The sequence below is a fragment of the Rhinoderma darwinii genome, chromosome 9 (genome assembly GCF_050947455.1).
Source record: "Rhinoderma darwinii isolate aRhiDar2 chromosome 9, aRhiDar2.hap1, whole genome shotgun sequence".
In the NCBI taxonomy this organism is placed as follows: Eukaryota; Metazoa; Chordata; class Amphibia; order Anura; family Rhinodermatidae; genus Rhinoderma; species Rhinoderma darwinii.
Genome location: NC_134695.1, coordinates 71062073 through 71085773, shown reverse-complemented (window position 1 = coordinate 71085773; position 23701 = coordinate 71062073). Strand labels below are relative to the sequence as shown.

The 23701-nt window shown below is 47.0% G+C and overlaps 1 protein-coding gene across 5 annotated transcripts in view; it reads left to right on the top strand.

Moving 5' to 3' along the window:
* The window catches only part of ANO5 (anoctamin 5), an 80316-nt gene that overhangs the window by 44081 nt on the left and 12534 nt on the right, over positions 1–23701 (top strand). For 4 of the 5 annotated variants that reach the window (XM_075838108.1, XM_075838106.1, XM_075838107.1 and 1 more), the window contains 13 exons: positions 1406–1474; positions 2075–2359; positions 3376–3489; positions 4461–4576; positions 6956–7090; positions 10212–10317; positions 10671–10731; positions 11261–11412; positions 14784–14864; positions 19886–20108; positions 21101–21270; positions 22103–22200; positions 22472–22602. In XM_075838108.1, the coding sequence (XP_075694223.1) occupies positions 1406–1474; positions 2075–2359; positions 3376–3489; positions 4461–4576; positions 6956–7090; positions 10212–10317; positions 10671–10731; positions 11261–11412; positions 14784–14864; positions 19886–20108; positions 21101–21270; positions 22103–22200; positions 22472–22602 (1741 nt within the window). Of the gene's footprint in view, positions 1–1405; positions 1475–2074; positions 2360–3375; positions 3490–4460; positions 4577–6955; positions 7091–10211; positions 10318–10670; positions 10732–11260; positions 11413–14783; positions 14865–15870; positions 15946–19885; positions 20109–21100; positions 21271–22102; positions 22201–22471; positions 22603–23701 lie in introns of all 5 variants that reach the window. The other variant, XM_075838105.1, reaches the window with a different exon arrangement.

Sequence of the window (23701 nt, the reverse complement as noted above, 5' to 3'; positions counted from 1 at the left end):
TCTTGAGGTAGGTTTTGAGCTGCCTGCACTCTTTGGCACATTTTTTGCTGCGTTTTTCAGCTGCGACGTGGGCAAAAAAATGCTGCTAAAACCGGTTTCTCTGCCTCCCTTTGATGTCAATGGGGGGGGGGGGGGGGTCAGAGACGGAAACGCCTGAAGAAAGGGCACGACTCTTCTCTCTGAAATCAATGGGAGGCAATTTCGGTCATTTTTTGGCATGGCTTCCGTGTCAACCGCACCAAAAAACTGTGTGAACAGGGGCTTAGAAGGCTGGGAAAGCTGGATGACAATCCCTCTGGCGCCTGTAAATGTCATCGTGGGGGAATGAAAAGAGTTTTTTTTAATGTTGCAGCCAATTAAATGCTTGGAAAATGTATTCCAGTCATAGCCGTGCATGTCCCTTTAAGCTCCAGTATCCTGATCGTGATCAATATGGGGGCACTCCCAGCTGTTGACTTTATCATTTTTTTTTTTTTTTTTTCCTTCGTCTTTTTAATGTGTTCGTCTCGTGACTGACGTCTGTTTCCTGCAGCGGCGATAGATCTGGGTGGAGCAGATGTTCATTGCCGGGCCAGGAACTTCCTGTGGTTTGTGACCTCAGTGCTGGGTCAGCGGAGATGTAGCGGCGTGTCCGCTCACCTCACCCGCATGTCCTGCGCTTACCCAGGGTTCACCCAGGTCCCGGTTCTGATCGTCGTCATTCTACGGTGATAAACCCTTTATCGTTGACAAATATTAAGATCACAAAGTAGGATTTACGCAGAACCTTTTGGGGCAGATTTGTTAAAACTTGTGCAGAAGAAATGACCTAAAAGCTTGCTATTGGCGACTGCTCCACGTTTACTCTGCGCTAGTTTTTATCTCCGGAAAAGTGTGTAAACCTTGCGGTGCGGTTACTGGGGGGGTCACTACTGCCACCTAGTGGTGTATAATGGTGATCCAAGAGAACTCCGCCCAAAAGACATCCCCTCTGCCTGCACACCCCACAACAGTTTCAGCAGCTGTATTATTAGGATGTATGATAATATTAGGACTTATTCACATGGTCGTGTTAAGACCGCGACGTGTGAACAGACCCTTACACCAACCGTTAAAAATCGGTGCAGTCGGGCGTTGCAGTTCGTCACCTGCAGTGCTGCGTGTCTGGCGTTGTCTATCGCATCCCATCCTTCACCGGCCGTGATATTTAGGTGACCCTCAATTACGATCGAACGGCTGATTTTACTTCGTCGCTCGCTTTACTGTCTTCAGGTGACTCCACCCATCATCCAAAACCCGCACACGATTACACCGCGGTAGCAGCTTCATGTCTACACTTTCCACCTTGGTGGGTGGCGCGGAGGTCACGATGCCATTCAGCGTTAATATTATTTATAAAATCCTAAAAGGTTTTATTTCTTTACAGGAGCGGAGACGAGAATTTGAGTTGAGTTTAAAGAAAGCCGGTCTGGAGCTAGAGGTCGAGGACAAGAAGGTGAGTGGGGGGTCCGAGCCGTGGGGTGGGGGGTCACATCTGGATGCAGATTGTATAGGGGGGGGGTTATTTAAAGGGCATCCTTATCCTTCGGTTTTGGGGGGTCCTGAATCCCATGTTGTGCTCGAGGGGCGTTACATCTAGACAACTGGCGGGGGGGGGGGGGGAGGGGGCGCAGCATGCGAGTTACGCGGTTTCCTTTTTCATGGTTTGAAATCGCACGCGTCAGCCGGAGCATCAAATGGTTTGGCGCCATTTCTCGAAATTGCTTTACAAGCTTCAGCTATCTTATCAGCATGTCTCTGTATTGGAGCAGGATTTGGTTAATAAGCCCCCCCCCCCCCTCGTGTTGCGGAGATGGGACACTCGCTGCAATGTTGTCGGGCGCAGCGTCTACAGACGACGCATCTATTCTGCAGGAGACGCGATTTTCACCGCATTCTTGTGGGAATTGTTCCCACTTGTCCTGGGAGGAATTTCCATAGTTTGGGGAATTGTCTGTCATGCAATTGTCTAGGGGTTAAAAATCGACCTCAAACCAGGGCCAAATTTGCCTCAAACGTAATAATTTTGCTGTCCATTTCGTTTTCTCCCCTACAGGAATCTGAGAATGGAAAACTTTACTTTGTGAAGATCCACGCTCCCTGGGAAGTCCTCTCCACCTACGCGGAGGTGCTGAATATCAAGGTGCCCATCAAGGAGAACGATCTGCTCCAGACCAAGGACAACCCTCTGAACTGCTTCCTGCAACTCTTCAAACTGCCGGGCGACGTCATGAACCCGGAACCCGATTATTTCACCGCCCCGTTCAGCAAGCCGAGGCAGGAGCTGTTCCTCATCCACGACGAGAACACGTTCTTCTCCCCGGCCACCAGGAACAGAATAGTAAGAGCCACGAGTGCGGAGGAGCCGTCCACGTACAGCCGACCTCTAATTGCCGATTTACGTCGGCAAAGGATTTTGAAAAATGGCGCCCGCTCTGATGCCCAGAGCTGCACAACAAGGACCCAGCTGCAATGCTGATCACAAGCATTTAACCCTTCAGATGCCGGTGTCCTATGTGACCCAACAGCATCTGAGGGGGTTTTACTGCCCCTTTCACTTTGGGGGTGGTCACCGGCTCCCGCGTGGATGGATCGCCGGACCCGGTGTACTCCTATAGTGGCTGGGAGCCTTGTGGACGCTCCCAGCCCTGCTATAGGAAGATTGCCTGTGGCAGGTCTCAATAGCAAAGCACTAATTTTGCCATAGACTGTGATATTGCAGTTTATGGCAAAAGCGATGTAATGATCGCAGGTTCAAGCCCCCTAGGCGGGCTAAATAAAAGTAAATAAAAATTAAATTCACCACCCCCCCCCCCCCTCTCCCAAGATTTCATATAAAAAGAAACAAACATATTGGGTATCCCCACGCCCAAAAATGGCCTAACTATAAAAATATTTATCCATTACGGTGAGCGTCGTAGAGGGGGAAAAAAGGTAAAATCACAAAATTGTAAAAAATTTTTTTTTTTTTTTTTTGCCTCTTCCACCCCCACAAAAAAAATTAATAAAGAGTGATCGAAATGCCCGACATTCCCCCAAATGGTATCAATAAAAACGTCATCTTTCCACGTACAAAAAGTCGCCTCACGCATCTCTGTACACGGAAATATAAAGTTACCGGGGTCATAATATTTCTATATCCTATTGAAGAAGTCTACAGACAACCGCTACTCTGCTTGAAATGGCTGATAACAGGGAACAATAGATTACATACAGCCGCACTGCAGATGAAAGGAGAGACTTTCGATTGTCTGTCCCTATATGTTCTATACATAGAGGTCCGTGTCCATATAACGTACACGTAGGAGAATACGTCATTTTTTACTATTCCTTTTATACATTTTTATCCAATTCCAGGTCTATTACATCCTCAGTCGCTGCCCCTACGGAATTGGGGAGGAGAAGAGAAAGTTTGGCATTAAGAGGCTGTTGACCAACGGGACGTACGCTGCCGCCTTCCCCCTCCATGATGTGAGTTGTCACCTACAAAATTAAAACCTTTACCTCGATTTTCATGGGGTTGTCCAGAATTTAAAAAAGCAAAACAAAACATGGCCACTTTCTTCCAAAAAACAGCGCCACACTGTTCTACAGGTTATGTCTGGTACTGCATATCAGCTGTTCACCTCAACAAAGCAGAGCTGGAATAGTGGAGACGCCAGACAGGTGTGACGCTGTGTCGGTAAGAAACCAACCATGTTTTTCTAATCCTGGACATCCCCTTTAAGTCCCAGAGTCGTCCTATTCCTCATTAAAAGGGCACGGGGCAAGTTTTCACACTAATGACCTATCAGTATATGATCAGTGGGGGTCAGACACCCAGACCCGGCATCGATCAGCTGTTCCGGCTGCCTCCGGGCACCAAATGTCCCTGCCGGAAGCAGAGGGCTCTGGTCACAGTACAGCGGCCGTGCTGTGCTCGTATTTACTTGAGCAGAGTTGCAGTACTGCAGCACGGCCACTGTGCAGCATATGGCGCTGTTTGCTACCGACACTGACCACTGGGTAAAATCCGATGCCTGGAGGTGGCCGGAACAGCTGATCTGTGTGGGGTCCGGGTGTTGTACCCCCACGATCATATGCTGATGGCCTATTCTGTGGCTAGGTCATCAGTATGAAAAACCGCCCCCAAACTGGACAACCCCTTTAAATATTCTGTTCTAGTATTCGTTTGATCTGTTAATGGAAGTGTTTGGTGACCACCAATCTAGAAGTCATCACAGCTCTAATAGAGGCTGGCGCTGTCCTAGTAGGAATGCAAATCTATCCGGTCATGTAGTGGTATTATTCACCTTCTGTATAACTAGAGTTGTCATTCAGGGGTCTGGGAAAGCCTGATGACAACCCTTGTGGGTGCTAAAAAAAAAATGTAAAAAAAAAAAAGCAGCCATATTGGTTCAGTGTCTAATGTTCTCTGCTGGTTGCGTGCTTCTCCTCCGCAGTGTCAGTACTGGAAGAAGTCCCAGGACGTGAAGTGTGAGAACGAGCGATACACATTGTATAACCATTGGGCCAAGTTTGGAAAGTTTTACAAGGAGCAGCCGCTTGATCTGATCAGGTGCGTGTGGGAGGGTCGGTGAGTGTGGGAGGGTCGGTGAGTGTGGGAGGGTCGGTGAGTGTGGGAGGGTCGGTGAGTGTGGGAGGGTCGGTGAGTGTGGGAGGGTCGGTGAGTGTGGGAGGGTCGGGGTGAGTGTGGGAGGGTCGGGGTGAGTGTGGGAGGGTCGGGGTGAGTGTGGGAGGGTCGGGGTGAGTGTGGGAGGGTCGGGGTGAGTGTGGGAGGGTCGGGGTGAGTGTGGGAGGGTCGGGGTGAGTGTGGGAGGGTCGGGGTGAGTGTGGGAGGGTCGGGGTGAGTGTGGGAGGGTCGGGGTGAGTGTGGGAGGGTCGGGGTGAGTGTGGGAGGGTCGGGGTGAGTGCGGGAGGGTCGGGGTGAGTGTGAGTGCGGGAGGGTCGGGGTGAGTGAGAGTGCGGGAGGGTCGGGGTGAGTGAGAGTGCGGGAGGGTCGGGGTGAGTGAGAGTGCGGGAGGGTCGGCGTGAGTGAGAGTGCGGGAGGGTCGGCGTGAGTGAGAGAGTGCGGGAGGGTCGGCGTGAGTGAGAGAGTGCGGGAGGGTCGGCGTGAGGGAGGGAGTGCGTGCGGGAGGGTCGGCGTGAGTGAGTGCGTGAGGGAGTGCGTGAGTGAGTGCGTGCGGGAGGGAGTGCGTGCGGGAGGGTCGGCGTGAGTGAGTGCGTGAGTGAGTGCGTGCGGGAGGGAGTGCGTGCGGGAGGGTCGGCGTGAGTGAGTGCGTGCGGGAGGGAGTGCGTGCGGGAGGGTCGGCGGGAGTGAGTGCGTGAGGGAGTGAGTGCGTGAGGGAGTGAGTGCGTGAGGGAGTGAGTGCGTGCGGGAGGGTCGGCGTGAGTGAGTGCGTGCGGGAGGGTCGGCGTGAGTGAGTGCGTGCGGAAGTGAGTGCGTGCGGGAGGGTCGGCGTGAGTGAGTGCGTGCGGGAGGGTCGGCGTGAGTGAGTGCGTGCGGGAGGGTCGGCGTGAGTGAGTGCGTGCGGAAGTGAGTGCGTGCGGGAGGGTCGGCGTGAGTGAGTGCGTGCGGGAGGGTCGGCGTGAGTGAGTGCGTGCGGGAGGGTCGGAGTGAGTGCGTGCGGGAGGGTCGGCGTGAGTGCGTGCGGGCGGGTCGGGTCGGGAGGGTGCGTGGGGGAGGGTCGGGTCGGGAGAGTGCGTGGGGGAGGGGAGGGTCGGGTCGGGAGAGTGCGTGGTGGAGGGTCGGGTGAGTGGGGGAGGGTGGATCAGAATCCATCCTAAACTTCATTCATAACTTGTGTCACCACCGACATTTATGGTTTAGCCACAGGATACACCTCTGGGACACGCGCCTATTTTCGGAATGGGGGTCCCTCAGGGCACGAGGCGGTTCACAACAGGACGGAAAACGCATAGCTTGCCGATCTACTCTCCATTTCCATAACTCCCAGGAATAGGGAAATGGCATCGAAAAATGCGTTTGGCTGTTCGGTAGTCCAAACGACCTGGACCGCCCGTGGCTAGAAAGAAGTGGGACAAGATAGAATGACGGGTCATTCTTGAGAGAAGTTTGGGTTCCACAGCTGGGACCCAGATCGATCAGAAATGTATCCTGTGCATAGGCCTCAAATGTCCAAGATGGGAAACCCCTTTAAAATCGTACTTTTTTGCTGCTTTCTGATGACTTAAAGTTGCAGGCCCTAAGCCTGAGGCTGCGCTTCTGTAGCCTGAGGCTGCGCCGGCTCCGGGTTTATGTCGGCCTTTGGGCGACCGACTTAGTGGGCTCCTTTTGCGTGGGAACTCAGGGCGGCAGTAAAATGTCAGATTGTGCTCCCATATAGAAGTTAGGCCTGGTTTATTCCCCCATATATACTGTGCCCTCTGTAGATGGTGCCACACACACCCCCTTGTTGATGGCGCCATTAGGGCTCCCTCTAGGAGTGGAATACCTACCAGAGCACTTCCGACACTGGCTCTGGAGTCCCCCCCCTGGAGGAGTCCCTGACGTTACTGTCCATATATGGACAGGGACGTCCGGGGCTCCCTCTAGGAGCAGAATTCCTGGCAAAAGCGTTGGCAATGCTCTGACTGGTGACTTCGCTGAGTTGTGACTGCAGAATAAAGCACCTGGGGCTGCACTACTGACACCTGAGGCTGCGCTGCCGGCAGGTTCTGATGACCTCGTGTCCCCTTGTGATTTCGGTCAGGTGCAGTGTTTGTGGCTACAAATTGCCATGAGAATCAATATTTACACGTTCTTCTAGTTCAAGTGGCGCGCACAACCACAGTATACATTAACCCTCTACACCCCATACGCGGTGGTGATTGACATAACGTTACTGGTCGGGTTTGCCGTGTGTAATGTCTGCAGGTGTTTACATGACCTTTATATGATCACGTCCGGTGACCTGCGCTGATTTTTTCCTTCCAGGAAATATTACGGGGAGAAGATTGGGATCTACTTTGCGTGGCTCGGCTTCTATACAGAAATGTTGTTTTTTGCTGCTATTGTTGGATTTTTTTGCTTCCTGTACGGATGGATCACAATGGATGAGAGCATCAGTAGGTGAGTTTATAGAAATCGTCCTGAAGGCGAATTCTCCGCTACAGACGTGACCGGGGAGATTGCTGTTAGGGGTTTTGTTTTTTTTAGGCACCTCACGCTCCTACTACTAAATAGAACAATTTCTCAATTCGATTAATTAACAAAACAATATTCCTAATATATACCTGTTATGGCGCCCCCTGTGTGTAGATATTACTGTTATATACCTGTTATGGCGCCCCCTGTGTGTAGATATTACTGTTATATACTTGTTATGGCGCCCCCTGTGTGTAGATATTACTGTTATATACATGTTATGGCGCCCCCTGTGTGTAGATATTACTGTTATATACTTGTTATGGCGCCCCCTGTGTGTAGATATTACTGTTATATACATGTTATGGCGCCCCCTGTGTGTAGATATTACTGTTATATACATGTTATGGCGCCCCCTGTGTGTAGATATTACTGTTATATACTTGTTATGGCGCCCCCTGTGTGTAGATATTACTGTTATATACTTGTTATGGCGCCCCCTGTGTAGATATTACTGTTACATACTTGTTATGGCGCCCCTGTGTAGATATTACTGTTATATACTTGTTACGGCGCCCCCTGTGTGTAGATATTACTGTTATATACATGTTATGGCGCCCCCTGTGTGTAGATATTACTGTTATATACATGTTATGGCGCCCCCTGTGTGTAGATATTACTGTTATATACTTGTTATGGCGCCCCCTGTGTGTAGATATTACTGTTATATACTTGTTATGGCGCCCCCTGTGTGTAGATATTACTGTTATATACATGTTATGGCGCCCCCTGTGTGTAGATATTACTGTTATATACATGTTATGGCGCCCCCTGTGTGTAGATATTACTGTTATATACTTGTTATGGCGCCCCCTGTGTGTAGATATTACTGTTATATACTTGTTATGGCGCCCCCTGTGTGTAGATAGTACTGTTATATACTTGTTATGGCGCCCCCTGTGTGTAGATATTACTGTTATATACTTGTTATGGCGCCCCTGTGTAGATATTACTGTTATATACATGTTATGGCGCCCCCTGTGTGTAGATATTACTGTTATATAATTGTTATGGCGCCCCCTGTGTAGATATTACTGTTATATACTTGTTATGGCGCACCCTGTGTGTAGATATTACTGTTATATACATGTTATGGCGCCCCCTGTGTGTAGATATTACTGTTATATACTTGTTATGGCGCCCCCTGTGTGTAGATATTACTGTTATATACTTGTTATGGCGCCCCCTGTGTGTAGATATTACTGTTATATAATTGTTATGGCGCCCCCTGTGTAGATATTACTGTTACATACGTGTTATGGCGCCCCCTGTGTGTAGATATTACTGTTATATACGTGTTATGGCGCCCCCTGTGTGTAGATATTACTGTTATATAATTGTTATGGCGCCCCCTGTGTAGATATTACTGTTATATACTTGTTATGGCGCACCCTGTGTGTAGATATTACTGTTATATACATGTTATGGCGCCCCCTGTGTGTAGATATTACTGTTATATACTTGTTATGGCGCCCCTGTGTAGATATTACTGTTATATACTTGTTATGGTGCCCCCTGTGTGTAGATATTACTGTTATATACGTGTTATGGTGCCCCCTGTGTGTAGATATTACTGTTATATACTTGTTATGGCGCCCCCTGTGTGTAGATATTACTGTTATATACATGTTATGGCGCCCCTGTGTAGATATTACTGTTATATACTTGTTATGGTGCCCCCTGTGTGTAGATATTACTGTTATATACTTGTTATGGCGCCCCTGTGTAGATATTACTGTTATATACTTGTTATGGTGCCCCCTGTGTGTAGATATTACTGTTATATACGTGTTATGGTGCCCCCTGTGTGTAGATATTACTGTTATATACTTGTTATGGCGCCCCCTGTGTAGATATTACTGTTATATACTTGTTATGGCGCCCCCTGTGTGTAGATATTACTGTTATATACATGTTATGGCGCCCCCTGTGTGTAGATATTACTGTTATATACGTGTTATGGTGCCCCCTGTGTGTAGATATTACTGTTATATACTTGTTATGGCGCCCCCTGTGTGTAGATATTACTGTTACATACGTGTTATGGCGCCCCCTGTGTGTAGATATTACTGTTCTCTACACACGGGCCGCCATAACAAGTATATGACCGTAATATCTACACAGGGGGCGCCATAACACGTATGTAACAGTAATATCTACACACCGTTCTTATGGGGTTACCAGGTTGTGGTGCCTCTTCAAGACTTTGTTCACACGGTGCAGTTTGTGATGCCTTTTTTTGTTTTCTTCATGACTGCAACCGTCTAACTTACCATTTTCAAGATTTCTGCTTGCTTTCAGTGAATGGAAACTTTTAGGCTGGATTCACAGTCTCTTGCAGGAAGAAAATCTGCCTCAACATTCCGTTTGGCGTTTTTCGTCCCCGGCCATTGAGCACCGCGGGCATAAAACGCGGAGAAATACGCTTTCTCTGCCTCCCATCAATGTCAATGGGAGGTCAGAGGCGTAAACGCTCGAAGATAGGGAAAAACCGGCTCACGGGGAAAAAAAACGCCTCCCATTAAAATCAATGGGAGGCATTTTCACCCGTTTTTTGGCGCGTTTTCCAACTCTTTCCGCGTCAAAAAACTGTGTGAACTCCCCCTTAGGGTATGTTCACACGAGGTCATTACGTCCGTAATTGACGGACGTATTTCGGCCGCAAGTCCCGGACCGAACACACTGCAGGGAGCCGGGCTCCTAGCATCATACTTATGTACTCGCTGCAGGACAACTGTCCCGTACTGAAAAGGCAGAAAATCCATCCTGATCACGTCCAGCTGACACAGTTGCGGGGCTCGTTGCTATAAAGAGTCCTGATACACTGTAACGAGCGCTGCACCTGTGTGAGCAGGAGACGCTCCGGATGGGTTTTTAGCCTCTTAGTAAACCATGGATTTCTCAATCACAGGAAGCTTTGTCCGGCTCCTCAGGTTGGGGCAGAGTTGTCCTGTATTTAGTTGGTTTTGTGTTCTCCTTCATGAAGCGCGGCCGTCCTCTTTATTGGGGTTTTCCCGTGTCTCAATGTTTCGTTTTGATCCTGCAGTAAAGAAATCTGTGACCGGGACATCGGAGGGAATATCATCATGTGTCCGCTGTGTGACCAGCGCTGTGAATTCTGGAGGTTAAACTCCACGTGCACGCCTTCTCAGGTGAGTGCCCCCACTCCCGGGTCTTCAGGTGCCCACACACATTACATGAACGTTGGTCCGAACATTTTTGGTTGGACCAGTTGACTCTGTTTATGGGATGTCCCGGCTCTGTCCCCTGACGGCAGATATTGGGGAAAGAGGGATCGGGCATATTGGATTTCAATCTGGCTGGTCCTTTGTTCCTGCGGGAGAAGAGTCCGACAGCGGCTTCTTCTCCTCTCTCTAATGTAAACGCGCCGAGCATGCGGGTACGTGGGGGAGTCGGGAGGAATTGGCCGACCATGATCTACAGGGTGCGGGCAGCTCTGGGTTTGGCCCTCTGTATTGATCCACTTGTCTTCTCTTCTCTGCAGTATTCGCACTTGTTTGACAATGTGGCCACCCTCTTCTTCGCCATCTTCATGGGGATATGGGGTAAGTGCCCGGCCTTCATCTATTCATGTAGTGCGTTCTCCTTATGTAAACGCACGACCACCCGTCTCAAAACTGGTGGAGAGTCGGGTTCTGTACCCCCAAAATACATAAAGGACTAATTCAGCGTTTTCTATCAAATTAGTAATTATTCAGCCATTTTTTTCTGATTCTGGGAAAGCTGGGTGGCAACCTATATGGTCCCCATTACCGCTCCCTTTGGGGTTTCGTCCTCCAGTTTTTCCCGATTCCTGAAGGGCAAATCTGTTGTTATGCAGATGAGGGTGGTTTGCAAAATTAGGCTGATGGGCCGTTCAGGACTCTAGAAAAGTTGGATGAACGACCCTTCCCAGCAACTTGACAGAAAAGGAGATCTGTCTGCAATCTATAGGACTAGAACCCCAGTATATGATGTGTGTATGGTCAGTGATGTTGGGACGTCAGTGGTTACAGGATGCCAGAGACTCCGGGGGTTTGTGCTGTGAGTTACCGCTGTGGTAGGGGACACTGACCTGCTCTCCCGGCCTTGCAGTGACGTTGTTCCTGGAGTTCTGGAAGCGCCGGCAGGCTCGGCTGGAGTACGAGTGGGACTTGGTTGACTTTGAGGAAGAACAACAACAACTTCAGCTGAGACCAGAATATGAAGCCAAATGCACCCAGAAAAAGAAGAATCCGGTGACTCAGGTAAATGTCGTCATCTGCGCCGAGCACATGGTCTCGGTGTGGGCAGCCATGTTGTGGGATGAATGGTGATCGTTCAATTAAATGTCCCTCCAATTCTGACCTCCCACCTTGTGACATTGGGGGTGTAGATCATACTAGTGCCGATGCAGCCGCACATCTCCCGGAGAGTATCGTGTACGGGTCCTATGCTAATTTATTAGGACCCCTACAAATCCCTCCGGGCACCGTGTGATTGTACCGCCCAGCGTGCGCTAGTATATAGCCGCGCCTCCTCTGATTGCTATTGGTGGGACTCTTTAAAGGGACAGGAACCTTTCATGACTCCTGAAATGCGCAGACTTCATGGTTTGTGTTCCCCTACATAATGGCTGCCATCAGGGAATGACGGACCGGTTTTATATTTCCTGATACAAATGATGTTTTATTATTAAATTCAGTAAAGTCACTTGTAATCCGGCATTAATGAGAAAAGCTTCAGATTATCAAATATTCTGGATTATTGGACGGTCCTAAGAAAGTAAATAAAAATGTTCTTGTATGAGTAGAGGCTCCACGTGATGCGCTGCGGAGAAGGGAGTAGCTATAGGGGGGTGCAGAGGTAGCCGTCACACCGGGGCCCCCTTCCACATTAGAAGATGCCAGTATTATAGAAGGAGGGGGAGGGGAGGGCAGGCACAGATTTAACATTTGACACGTTTCGCCTCTGGCTGCGAACGTTGTTTTTTTTATCGGACGTCTCTCAGAATTGCTTCTCTGCTCAATGTTCTGGTCAGAATTTCTGGATTATCAGATGCCGGATTAAAGGGAATTTACTGTGTACTTCGTATTTAACATTACAGCATTGTCCTGTCGTTGTGTAGTAGATATTAGAGGGGTCGTCCACTTTCAGCAAATTTAATGTTATTGTTTTGTGTAATTTCAAGTTATACAATTTTAAAATAAACCTTTCTGTATTCCTCACAGTGTAAGATCTCTGCTTTTTGTCATGCATGGTTTACTTCCAGTGGATAAAATTCTGTTCACGGGCATGCGATGGATACACAGGGGCACGTCTCGTTACAGTATGTGTATCAGAGCTATGTCTTGTAACGATCCAAGCACCTGTGTCCATCACATGACCCTGTAACGAGCTGTGCACCTGTGTCCATCACGTGACCCTGTAACGAGCCGTGCACCTGTGTCCATCACGTGACCCTGTAACGAGCCGTGCACCTGTGTCCATCACGTGACCCTGTAACGAGCCGTGCACCTGTGTCCATCACGTGACCCTGTAACGAGCCGTGCACCTGTGTCCATCACGTGACCCTGTAACGAGCCGTGCACCTGTGTCCATCACGTGACCCTGTAACGAGCTGTGCACCTGTGTCCATCACGTGACCCTGTAACGAGCCGTGCACCTGTGTCCATCACGTGACCCTGTAACGAGCCGTGCACCTGTGTCCATCACGTGACCCTGTAACGAGCCGTGCACCTGTGTCCATCACATGACATGTAACGAGCCGTGCACCTGTGTCCATCACATGACATGTAACGAGCCGTGCACCTGTGTCCATCACATGACCTGTAACGAGACGTGCACCTGTGACCATCACATGACCTGTAACGAGACGTGCACCTGTGACCATCACATGACCTGTAACGAGACGTGCACCTGTGTCCATCACATGACCTGTAACGAGACGTGCACCTGTGACCATCACATGACCTGTAACGAGACGTGCACCTGTGACCATCACATGACCTGTAACGAGACGTGCACCTGTGTCCATCACATGACCCTGTAACGAGCCGTGCACCTGTGTCCATCACATGACCCTGTAACGAGCCGTGCACCTCTGTGACCATCACTTGACCATGGACAGAATGTTATCCACTGGAAGTAAACCATGAATGTTCCTACTGAATGACAACAAGCAGAGATCTTAAACTGTGTGGAATTAATACAGAAACTATATTGGCAATGTGTGTAACTCTTAATTATACAGAAAGTGATGTTAATTTGCTGAAAGTGGACGACCCCTTTAATATAGTCTGGACCCGTCTCCTCCTGCCATCGATGTGTTCTGGCGAGTCTATAAAGTGACGCTCCACCTTTATCTATCATCGAGTCTATAATATCCTGTACGTATGACATCATCGTCCCTATAGAGGAGGAAACTGACCGCTCGTCATATGGGGGGGAATTATTACATCTAGGGCTGTCATAGTGCAGGGCCCCTTTAAATAAACCTATAGCTGTGCCCCCCCAGTCCGTCCGCCAAGGCCGCTGGAGTCGCCCGTAGACTTTAATTAAGTAACACTTCTTTTTTTCCCCCGTTATTAGAGGCATCGCGAGGAGGAGACGATATTTTCATTTGTCAGATTTATATTTAACAGTATTAACCATCGTATTCATCACGCTACGGAGGCAGCCATTTTGTTTTCTAATCCACTATGTGCCGTCCCAAACCAGGTCGTTCTTCTCTCAAGTTTGTTAGATTAAATTAAGGAACCGTTGAATAAAAAATAATTTTTTTTTTTTTTTGGAAAGTTGGGTGACAGCCAATATGGCCACCAGCTTTCTCAGACTCCCGAATGGCAAATCTTTCTAGTTATTTCTCGAAAAGCCGAGTGACAACTGAAGTCTCCACATTACAGCTCCCTGATGGGTTGTCACAGCTTTCCTAGAGTCCTCCGCAGATAATCTGCCTAGTTGTGTTGAATGTACTGCCATTCTGGAGCTTTAGAAAGTTGGGTGACCTGTGTACTCGCTGTAATGGTGACCCTACGTCACACCGTTTTCCCAGACACAGATCTAAGTAATCATTATCATCCCGGAGTGTGGGAGCTGTAATGGCGGCCGTTTTGGTTGTCGTCTCCGCTTTCTTGGCAGATGTCACTAAGAAACTGCTTAAAGGGGTTCTCCACTTTGGACAATCCCTACTTCTTAAAAGGGTCCCTCGACAATAAGTTGATCAAAGTGTCCTGCTGGGAATCGCAGCGATCACCCGTAATCAGTGGGAAACCTGGTAGTAAGTGTTCAGTTTCTCTACAGCACCACCGCAGGAGAAATGAAGTATTACACAGTGTCCATTCATATCAGTGTGTTGTCTGTAATACAGGACGGGTCCTCCAGAGAGAGAGACTCTATGTGACCGCTCTCCACTCTGACCAAGAGATGAGGACCCTGAACAGAGGACCCCCCTCTAATAACTCATAATGGGGTCTTTGTAAACTGGACAATCCCTTTAAGGAGCTGAAGGACCTCCAAAACAAAATGGCTGCTTCATTCTGGGCCGGACGCCTGTGTTGTGTTATTGCCTGTGCCCCGTGGACCCCTCTCTGATCCGCTGTTCCGGTTTGTTACACATTCAGCCTTTCTACATTTGTAGGAAATAGAACTGGTTTTAAAGCGAAGTCCGGCCGACCTCCTGGGGAAAGTGTTCTTGTGCTGGATGTCCATTGTGTTCTGGGTAAGAGGGAGAGACCGAGATCTCCGCCTCACAAAAGCCAACGCACTAACCGACACTAACCCTTTATTTTATTGATCACTGTTGGTTTTGCTGGAGTGGTGTTTGTGTCTGATGTGCGGAAAGGCGGAGGCGCGCGGCGGAAACCATCTTGTTCCAGGGAAAGGCATAGACTAGGCGCGTATCCGGCGGATGCTACAATATCCTCTGCAATGTTATAATCCGTATTGGCGTCTACCAATGTATAGGTCATAATCCTGCGATCTAGCGATGCGAGTGCTTATAGCGACCTCTGCTGGCTGCAGGGCGGTATTACACTACGTCCAGTCTACCGCTGCCTATAAACATCACAGAGATGAGCGGATTTTGTTTCTCCGATTTGTAAATCAGATTCCCGCTATTAGACTGTATTGGGAAATCGATTTGACAGATTTGAGGATCGCTTTTGGCGAATTTAATCAAAATCGAATGGCCAATCAGGCAAAACCATTCTCTTATTTCTACTGTCGACCCAACTCCTGTGTGGGTTCTGCTTGGATATACACCTATTTAACCACGGCAGGGGATAAGGAGCCTCCGACATACACATTCGGCGCCGCTTATCTCCGGAACACACAGGATCTGGCTGGTTAAAATGCAACCAGGTGAGATTCTTGTTTTGTCTTTACATCAGACATTGGAAGAAGCGTCTGCCAACATCCATAGACATTACATAATCGAGTGTGATACATAGATCTTGGGTTTAGATACTGATCTGGGGACCTCGTCTGTAGGATTGATTGGTTATGTCTGGATCCAATGGATCGGGCGCCCTCATAGGTGTAATATGTAGGGTCCTCGTAGTCTCCCTGGAGCGGCGGAGCCGATGAGGTTCCAGCCCCAGGAGCAGGATGGTCTCTCTGCCGCTTTTGCCTCCGCACATCGCCGACGTCCTATGTTCTCCTGGTTTTGGGTGTGAGCGTCTTTACTCACTGGTGAATCGCGGCCTCGCTTGCTTTGACTGTTTCAGGAGATGGAGCCTTACTTGCCCTTAACTAGCAAGGCGGCCCGGTTCTGCTTCTCGGGAACCACGGTGCTATTCTGGGTGAGCATCTTTATATCTCTAATACTTCCCTAACCTCTGTCTGTGGTGCTGTGTCCTCTGTCCCCCCCTCTCCGTCCTCCTCTGTAGACTCTCTGTCTGCTTCCCTGTGTCCTAAATTCAGAATAAGATTCGAATCCAATCTCCGCTATGTGGGTGACCCGGTTTAAACAATTCGGATCGGTATCAGTCGTCCTTTGTCGTAGGGCCCCGTATTCTCCTCTTATAGGGTGACCGCTAAAAACAAGGATGAGGAGACCACCTGGCTGGAGGCCGTGACCTCTGGACCCGGATTTCCAGAATGAAATGTTTATAGGATCAGAGATTCTGACATAAGTTTTTGGCCCGAGCGCTCGTCTGTCCCGTTTTGGAGTCTTATGAATGGTCTCCGTTTCCTGCCACGTCTAGACCCCCGCGACGCCATAGGTTGAAGGTTTTTATAGTGTATGTCTCTTATCGCATGTAGGCTGGATAATTAATGGGGTTGTCTCGTCACTGACGATCCCTTTCATATTGGAGCCGGCTCCTGACAAACAGCTGATTTTGCCAGGGAAAGCCGCGACCAGCCGGACCCTCCCCGTGCAGTGACCACTGCAGGGGATATGGAATATGTAGTAATATCTGGAACGTCTACATCCCCCTAAAAGTGCAGTAGTACAAACATAGACATCAACCCCTTTAAAGAGGACCGGTCTCCTCTCCTGACATGTCTAAGAAAATACTTGTATACCACCTGAAACAACCATTCTAGAACAAACGGTCTTACTTTTATGTTGTGCCGCCCCTCTGTTATTCCTCCTAGAAATTTGGGTGTTGACAGTTGCGGTGTGTCCCTACACGGTCTCATTCTGTCAGCACTGATTGGGCAGTGTTAGGATGCAGGGACACCCCCCCCCCCCCCCCAACTATCAATGTATTTAAAAAAAAATGTCAAGGAGGAATAACAGAGGAACGGCAAAGCAGAGTTCTATAAAAATATTTTCCAGAATTATTTTTTTTTTAATGTAATATATTTATCTATGAAATTGACATGTCGAGAGGCGACCGCTTCTCTTTAAGATAATCGTTCAGGGGACATTTAATATCTCCCTTCAAATACTGATAATTAAGTTCACATCACCCCCTGCCTAATTTTTTGGTGTCTTGCTCTGCCGAAACATGAATATAGGGATGGTCTCCGTCTCATAGAAGAGATCATACAGTAGTCCCTGACTCGGCTCCACAGTAACTACAGTCCCTGCTGTGGAGAGCCCCCACTATAGTTACAGCACCCTGACAGGAGTTATTGTCCCCCATAATTATAATCGTGCCCATATAATGCCCCACAGTAGTTCTAGTTCCCACCTATTGCAACCTTTACCGGCCTCACATTAGTCACTACTTTTCTCATAATTTCTCGAATAGTTACTCTACCCTCAGTGACTCTTCACATTAAAGTGCCCTTTAGTACCCCGCCACATTTGAATGTGCCCCACACGTTTCGGTACTCCAATAGTTCCTCACCACTAGTTACTTCACTCCCACAAGCAGTTAATGTGCCACCCTAGTGTTCCCACCGGACTTTACCCGATCAGTAGATAAAGCCAATACAACTTCCACCACGCTCTCACACTGCCCTCTGCTGGGAAGAAACCAGCGGCTGCGAGTAACGGAGACCAATAAATATTTAGTACTGAGCAGGTCACATGTCTGACAACGGGTTGGAGCTAAACTGCTGTCTGTTTCCAAGGGCAACCAGTACAGAATAAATAAAGCAAAGTTACACAAGTTTTATGGAGATTTAGCAGAATTACTCTACCTGATCCGGCGAGTGAATAGTAATCACGAGCTGTCATCTTGTTTATCCCGGGTCCCAGAGCATAATGGGGTCTGTATATAATACATTAGCAGGATGATTATTATGTCTGTGGGATGAGGAGCTGAAATAACCGAATAACTGGAGACAATGAGAAATCTAATCTGCACCTTCTATGATTGTTCTGTAATTCCTCCACAAAAGTCACCGATATATTGTAACAAATGAGATCTATCTATCTATCTCATATCTATCTATCTCATATCTATCTATCTCATATCTATCTATCTATCTATCTATCTATCTATCTATCTATCTCATATCTATCTCATATCTATCTATCTCTCTATCTATCTATCTATCTATCTATCTATCTATCTATCTATCTATCTATCTATCTATCTATCTATCTATCTATCTCATATCTATCTATCTATCTATCTATCTATCTATCTATCTATCTATCTCATATCTATCTATCTATCTATCTATCTCCTATCTATCTATCTCATATCTATCTATCTCATATCTATCTATCTCATATCTATCTATCTCATATCTATCTCATATCTATCTCTCTATCCCATATCTATCTATCTCATATCTATCTATCTCATATATATCTATCTATCTATCTAATCTATCTCTAATCTATCGCTCTTATCAACAAAAACAATGTTCCGTATGAGATGTGAAAGGGTTCCGTTGTTTTGCCGGAATCCATAGGGTAGTTGACGACACTATTGATTCCGGAAAAACAACGGAACCCTTGCATAACTGAGACAAACGGAAACCATTGGCATCGGAATTGTCACTATTGTAGTCAATGTTGATGGATCAGAAACCTTTTGGTTTCAGTCTGTCGGTCAGGGTCCCGTTCTGATGGAAAGCTGCGTCGGAACGGGACCTGGCGCATGTGTGAACGAAGCCGATGTTGTTAGATATTTTGGCGCTGTATCTGTCCCAGGACTGACCACTACCTCTGCTGGTTCTGACGTTTTATCCAGGAACAACCAATTATTTGCTAATGGACCCCGATGATTTGGCAAAATCTCGTCTATAGGGACCTTTTTGTCTAACTTATGGGGGAGGTGTTTGGGGCTCTCTGTATAGGTGCTGCTGATCCCCCCCCCCCCCCCCCCTCCCCTCTACTATATCAGCCTTCGGCTGTGTTCACAAGGAGGAATTTTGTGGTGAAATCTTCCACAGATTCCGCTGCAAAATTCTGCCTCCCATTAATTTTAATCGTCCTGCTCAATCAGCGAGCGGATTCCGCCCAAACCTCCCATTGATGTCAATGGGAAGGAGGAATCTTCCTGCCGGTGGCAGGAACAGTTGCGCGGCAGATTTTGCGGTGGGACTCCTCATGCAAAATCTGCCGTGTGAACTGGCCCAGGCTTCTCCTTTTTTTTTTTTTTTTTTTTTTTCCGGGATTTTTCATAATCTTCGCATTAAATGTCAATTTTTCCGTGATTGCGGAACAAGAACGCAAAGAAATGCCGGTAACCAACTCATTATTATTTTTTTTAATAAAAATTTACAATAATCAAACCCCCTCCTCCTGCCCACCCTACAAAATGTGGTCTTTTTAGCCCTAGAGTGGAAATCTAGCAAGGACTGGGACCTGCAGTGCGGGGGGGGGGGGGGGGCTGCAGAGGTAGTGGTCATAGCTGGAGTCTATGTATTTCCGAAACAACACATTGGCGCACATTTACTATGACCGGCGTGTCTTGTTGCCAGTACTACAGTTGGCATATTTTGCCCCAAATCTATTAAAAGGCACAGCACAAAATTTAAGATTTGCAACAAAATTTGCGCCATTTTCTGCTATACTTATTAAAGTACGTTTCCTTGGCGACCACACCCACTTTTCCCATCCTCCTCTTAACGACATGACTACGTCCTTTCACAAACCGCGCCGCCCCTGTCCACAGGTTGTATGTGATATTGCAGCTCCGCTTCATTAAAGTGAATGGGGTTGAGCTGCAATACCACACACCACCTGTGGACAGGTGTGGCGCTGTTTTTGAAAGCAGCCATGTTTCTCTATTTCTGAACAACCCCTTTAAGTCCATCTCTAATCTATCCTGCACTCTCGCTTAAATATATGGTTGTCCCCTATTAAACCTTGTATGTTGTCCTCTGTAGATCTCGCTAATCATAGCCAGCATGATCGCAGTTATAGTTTATCGGTTGGCGGTCTATGCCGCCTTCGCCAGTGTCATGGAGAACAACCACTCGTTGGAGCCCATCAGTGGGTTGCTGACGCCGCAGCTGGCCACCTCGGTGACGGCTTCCTGCCTGAACTTCATCATGATCATGATCCTGAATTTCTTGTATGAACGGGTCGCGATCTGGATCACCGACATGGGTAAGATGGCCGAGGGATTTGGCCGCCATTGCTGGTATTTTTATAGCGCGGAGGCTCGCACAGGGCCGGACGTGATATTTTTACACCGTCGTCTGTTCGATTTTATCTTCCGCTGAGAACGAATCGCACGTCGGCGTCACAATCTGACTTGTACAGAGGACGTCTGTCCGCAGCGGCAACACTGGAGGAGAGTCGTTACAGTGTCTGTTCATAAGGTCCTATGAAAAACTCTGTAGATGTCGGTCATGTGACGTCCTGGGTTGGCGGCTTTCTTAAAGGGGCGTTACACTTAATCATCAATTCTGCGTAATCCAGAGTAAACCGCAAAAATAAAGCTTAAAATAGTTCTCCAGCGACTCTGGGGGTCACATAGTAGTTGGGTTATACGTGAACATATAGGACTGTCAATTTCCAATACTCCGGCACTAGTTGGTGCGCTAAATCTGACACATCAGCATTGGACATGTCAGTAGTTTGGATTGGTGGGGGTCCGAGCACGGAGACCCCCACCAATCGCTAGAACGAAGCAGCTGAAGGTCTCGTGTGAGCGCTCGGCTGCTACGTGTCTGTTCGGCTTTTTCCGGAAACTGATGTATCGGAGTACAGGCTCATAGACTTTGTATTGATTCCGTACACCGATACATTTATTTCCGGAAAAAGGCGAACAGACACGAAGCAGGTCCGCGTTCACACGAGCCCTTCAGCTGCTTCGTTCTAGCGATTGATGGGGGTCTCAGTGCTCGGACCCCCACCAATCAACACTTCTGACATGTCACTATGACATGTCAGAAGTTTGTCGAACGTTTAGCTACACTTTAACGGAGCTGAGCTGCAATACCAGACACAACCCATGGACAGGTGTGGCGCTGTTTCTAGATAAAGCAGCAATTTTATTTATTTTCCAATCCTGTACAACTCCTTTAAATCAACGTCTGAATCACATTTCTGGTCATTTTAATGGAATCTCATTTTTTTTTTTTTTCTTTGTCCAGAAATCCCCAGGACTCACCTGGAGTACGAGAACCGGCTCACTATGAAAATGTTCCTCTTCCAGTTCGTAAACTACTACTCCTCGTGTTTCTACGTGGCATTCTTCAAGGGGAAGTTTGTTGGCTTCCCCGGTGATTACACCTACATGTTCAGTCGCTGGCGCAATGAGGAGGTGAGTCGTGACCATTCCGCCTGTCGCCAGACGCGACTAATCGCTCTATAAAGTCTGATCTTCATAGACTGATCGGGAAAACCTGAATCCTCGGTATAGGAAATTAAAGTTTTAGCAGGATTTCTCGCAGGAACCTCTTCTGCAAACCAGGGTCCTGCTTAAATGGTGCCCATGAGTGCTACTGCACCTACTGAAAGGGGCTTGATTAGTATACAGCTCGTGCCTTTAAATAGCCCCCCGAATTGAACTTTGGGGGGTAAATGTTCAGTCAGCGCAATGGTAAGTTTTATAGAGCGTGCTACTAGTATATTCCATTAATTGTTCAGAATTGGATAAACATGGCCACTTCTACCTGAAACAGCGCCACACCTGTGCATTGGTTGTGTGCGGTATTGCAGCTCATCCTTCTCCTTAGTACAGCTGAACTGCAATACCATTCACGACCTGTGGACAGGTGTGGCGCCGGAAGAAAGCGGCCATCTTTATCTAATTCTGGAAAACACCTTTTGATGATCACGGGCAGTTCACACGCTGCAGATTTTCTGCCATGCAACCCCAAAAAATCCCCAGCAAATCTACATGTGTCTCCACAAGCCATTTTTGCAATGAAAAAGATCCGCTCAGATTTTATTTTTGGTCGCATGTGAACGGGAAGAACCTCAGTCATTTCTTACCGGTGGAGCCTGTGCCGTGCGAACCCACCGGCCATATGTAACTGGTGGGACCCCGACAATGAGTCCTGTTCCCCACATTCTACGGATGCTTTTGGGTTCCTTATCTTCGATATGACCGTGATCTTATATATTCTATATGTTCTTCACTTCTCTCGTAGTGTGACCCGGCCGGTTGTCTGATAGAACTCACCACGCAGCTCACTATTGTCATGGCTGGAAAACAAATCTGGGGAAATATACAAGAGGCCTTCGTTCCGTGAGTAAATCCTCTGCTCCTCTATATAAAGATTCCTTATACCTGCCATTAGTAACAGATATTATCAGATGTTCGTCGAAAAAGGGATATAAAAGTTCAGAATTTACCAGGGACACTTTGACTCTAATCTGGAATTCTCTCATTGGTTTTCTGGTCTTGTGAAATTTCACGTTTTATGTTTCAGAAATTTGTTATATATAAATAAATGCATCATTTATGTCCCTTTTTTGCAAGAATTTTTCTTGGTCCTCAACAATCCTGTATTTTACAGGTGGATCTGGAACTGGTGGGGAAGGAGAAAAGCCAGAAACAGTCCAGAGAACCTGTACAGCCGCTGGGAGCAGGACTGTGACCTGCAGGTCTTTGGACCTCTAGGACTCTTCTACGAATATCTTGAAATGGGTAAGAAGGAGCGCGAACTAGAACGCAAATCTGTCATCACTACGTTTTTTTTGGTTTTTTTTGGTTTTAGTGTCCTGTTAACTTTTCTGTAAAATGTTTTTGTTTAGGCCGACCATAAAGGGAGCAGATTCTACAAATAATATTTTATAAAACCTACACTGACCACTTCTGGGTATTTTTGCATTAACCTTTTATTATAAGCACTAACTATATAATGCTGCCCCCTATATACAAGAATATAACTACTATAATACTTCCCCCTATATACAAGAATATAACTACTATAATACTGCCCCCTATATACAAGAATATAACTACTATAATACTGCTCCCTGTATACAAGAATATAACTACTATAATACTGCTCCTATATACAAGAATATAACTACTGTAATACTGCCCCCTATATACAAGAATATAACTACTATAATACTGCTCCTATATACAAGAATATAACTACTATAATACTGCCCCCTATATACAAGAATATAACTACTATAATACTGCCCCCTATATACAATAATATAACAACTATAATACTGCTCCTATATACAAGAATATAACTACTATAATACTGCCCCCTATGTACAAGAATATAACTACTATAATACTGCCCCTATATACAAGAATATAACTACTATAATACTGCCCCTATATACAAGAATATAACTACTATAATACTGCCCCCTATATACAAGAATATAACTACTATAATACTGCCCCCTATATACAAGAATATCACTGCTATAATACTGCTCCTATATACAAGAATATAACTACTGTAATACTGCCCCTATATACAAGAATATAACTACTATAATACTGCCCCATATATACAAGAATATAACTACTATAATACTGCTCCTATATACAAGAATATAACTACTATACTACTGCTCCTATATACAAGAATATAACTACTATAATACTGCTCCTATATACAAGAATATAACTACTATAATACTGCTCCTGCTATATACAAATATATAACTACTATAATACTGCCCTCTATATACAAGAATATAACTACTATAATACTGCCCCCTATATACAAGAATATAACTACTATAATACTGCCGCCTATATACAAGAATATAAC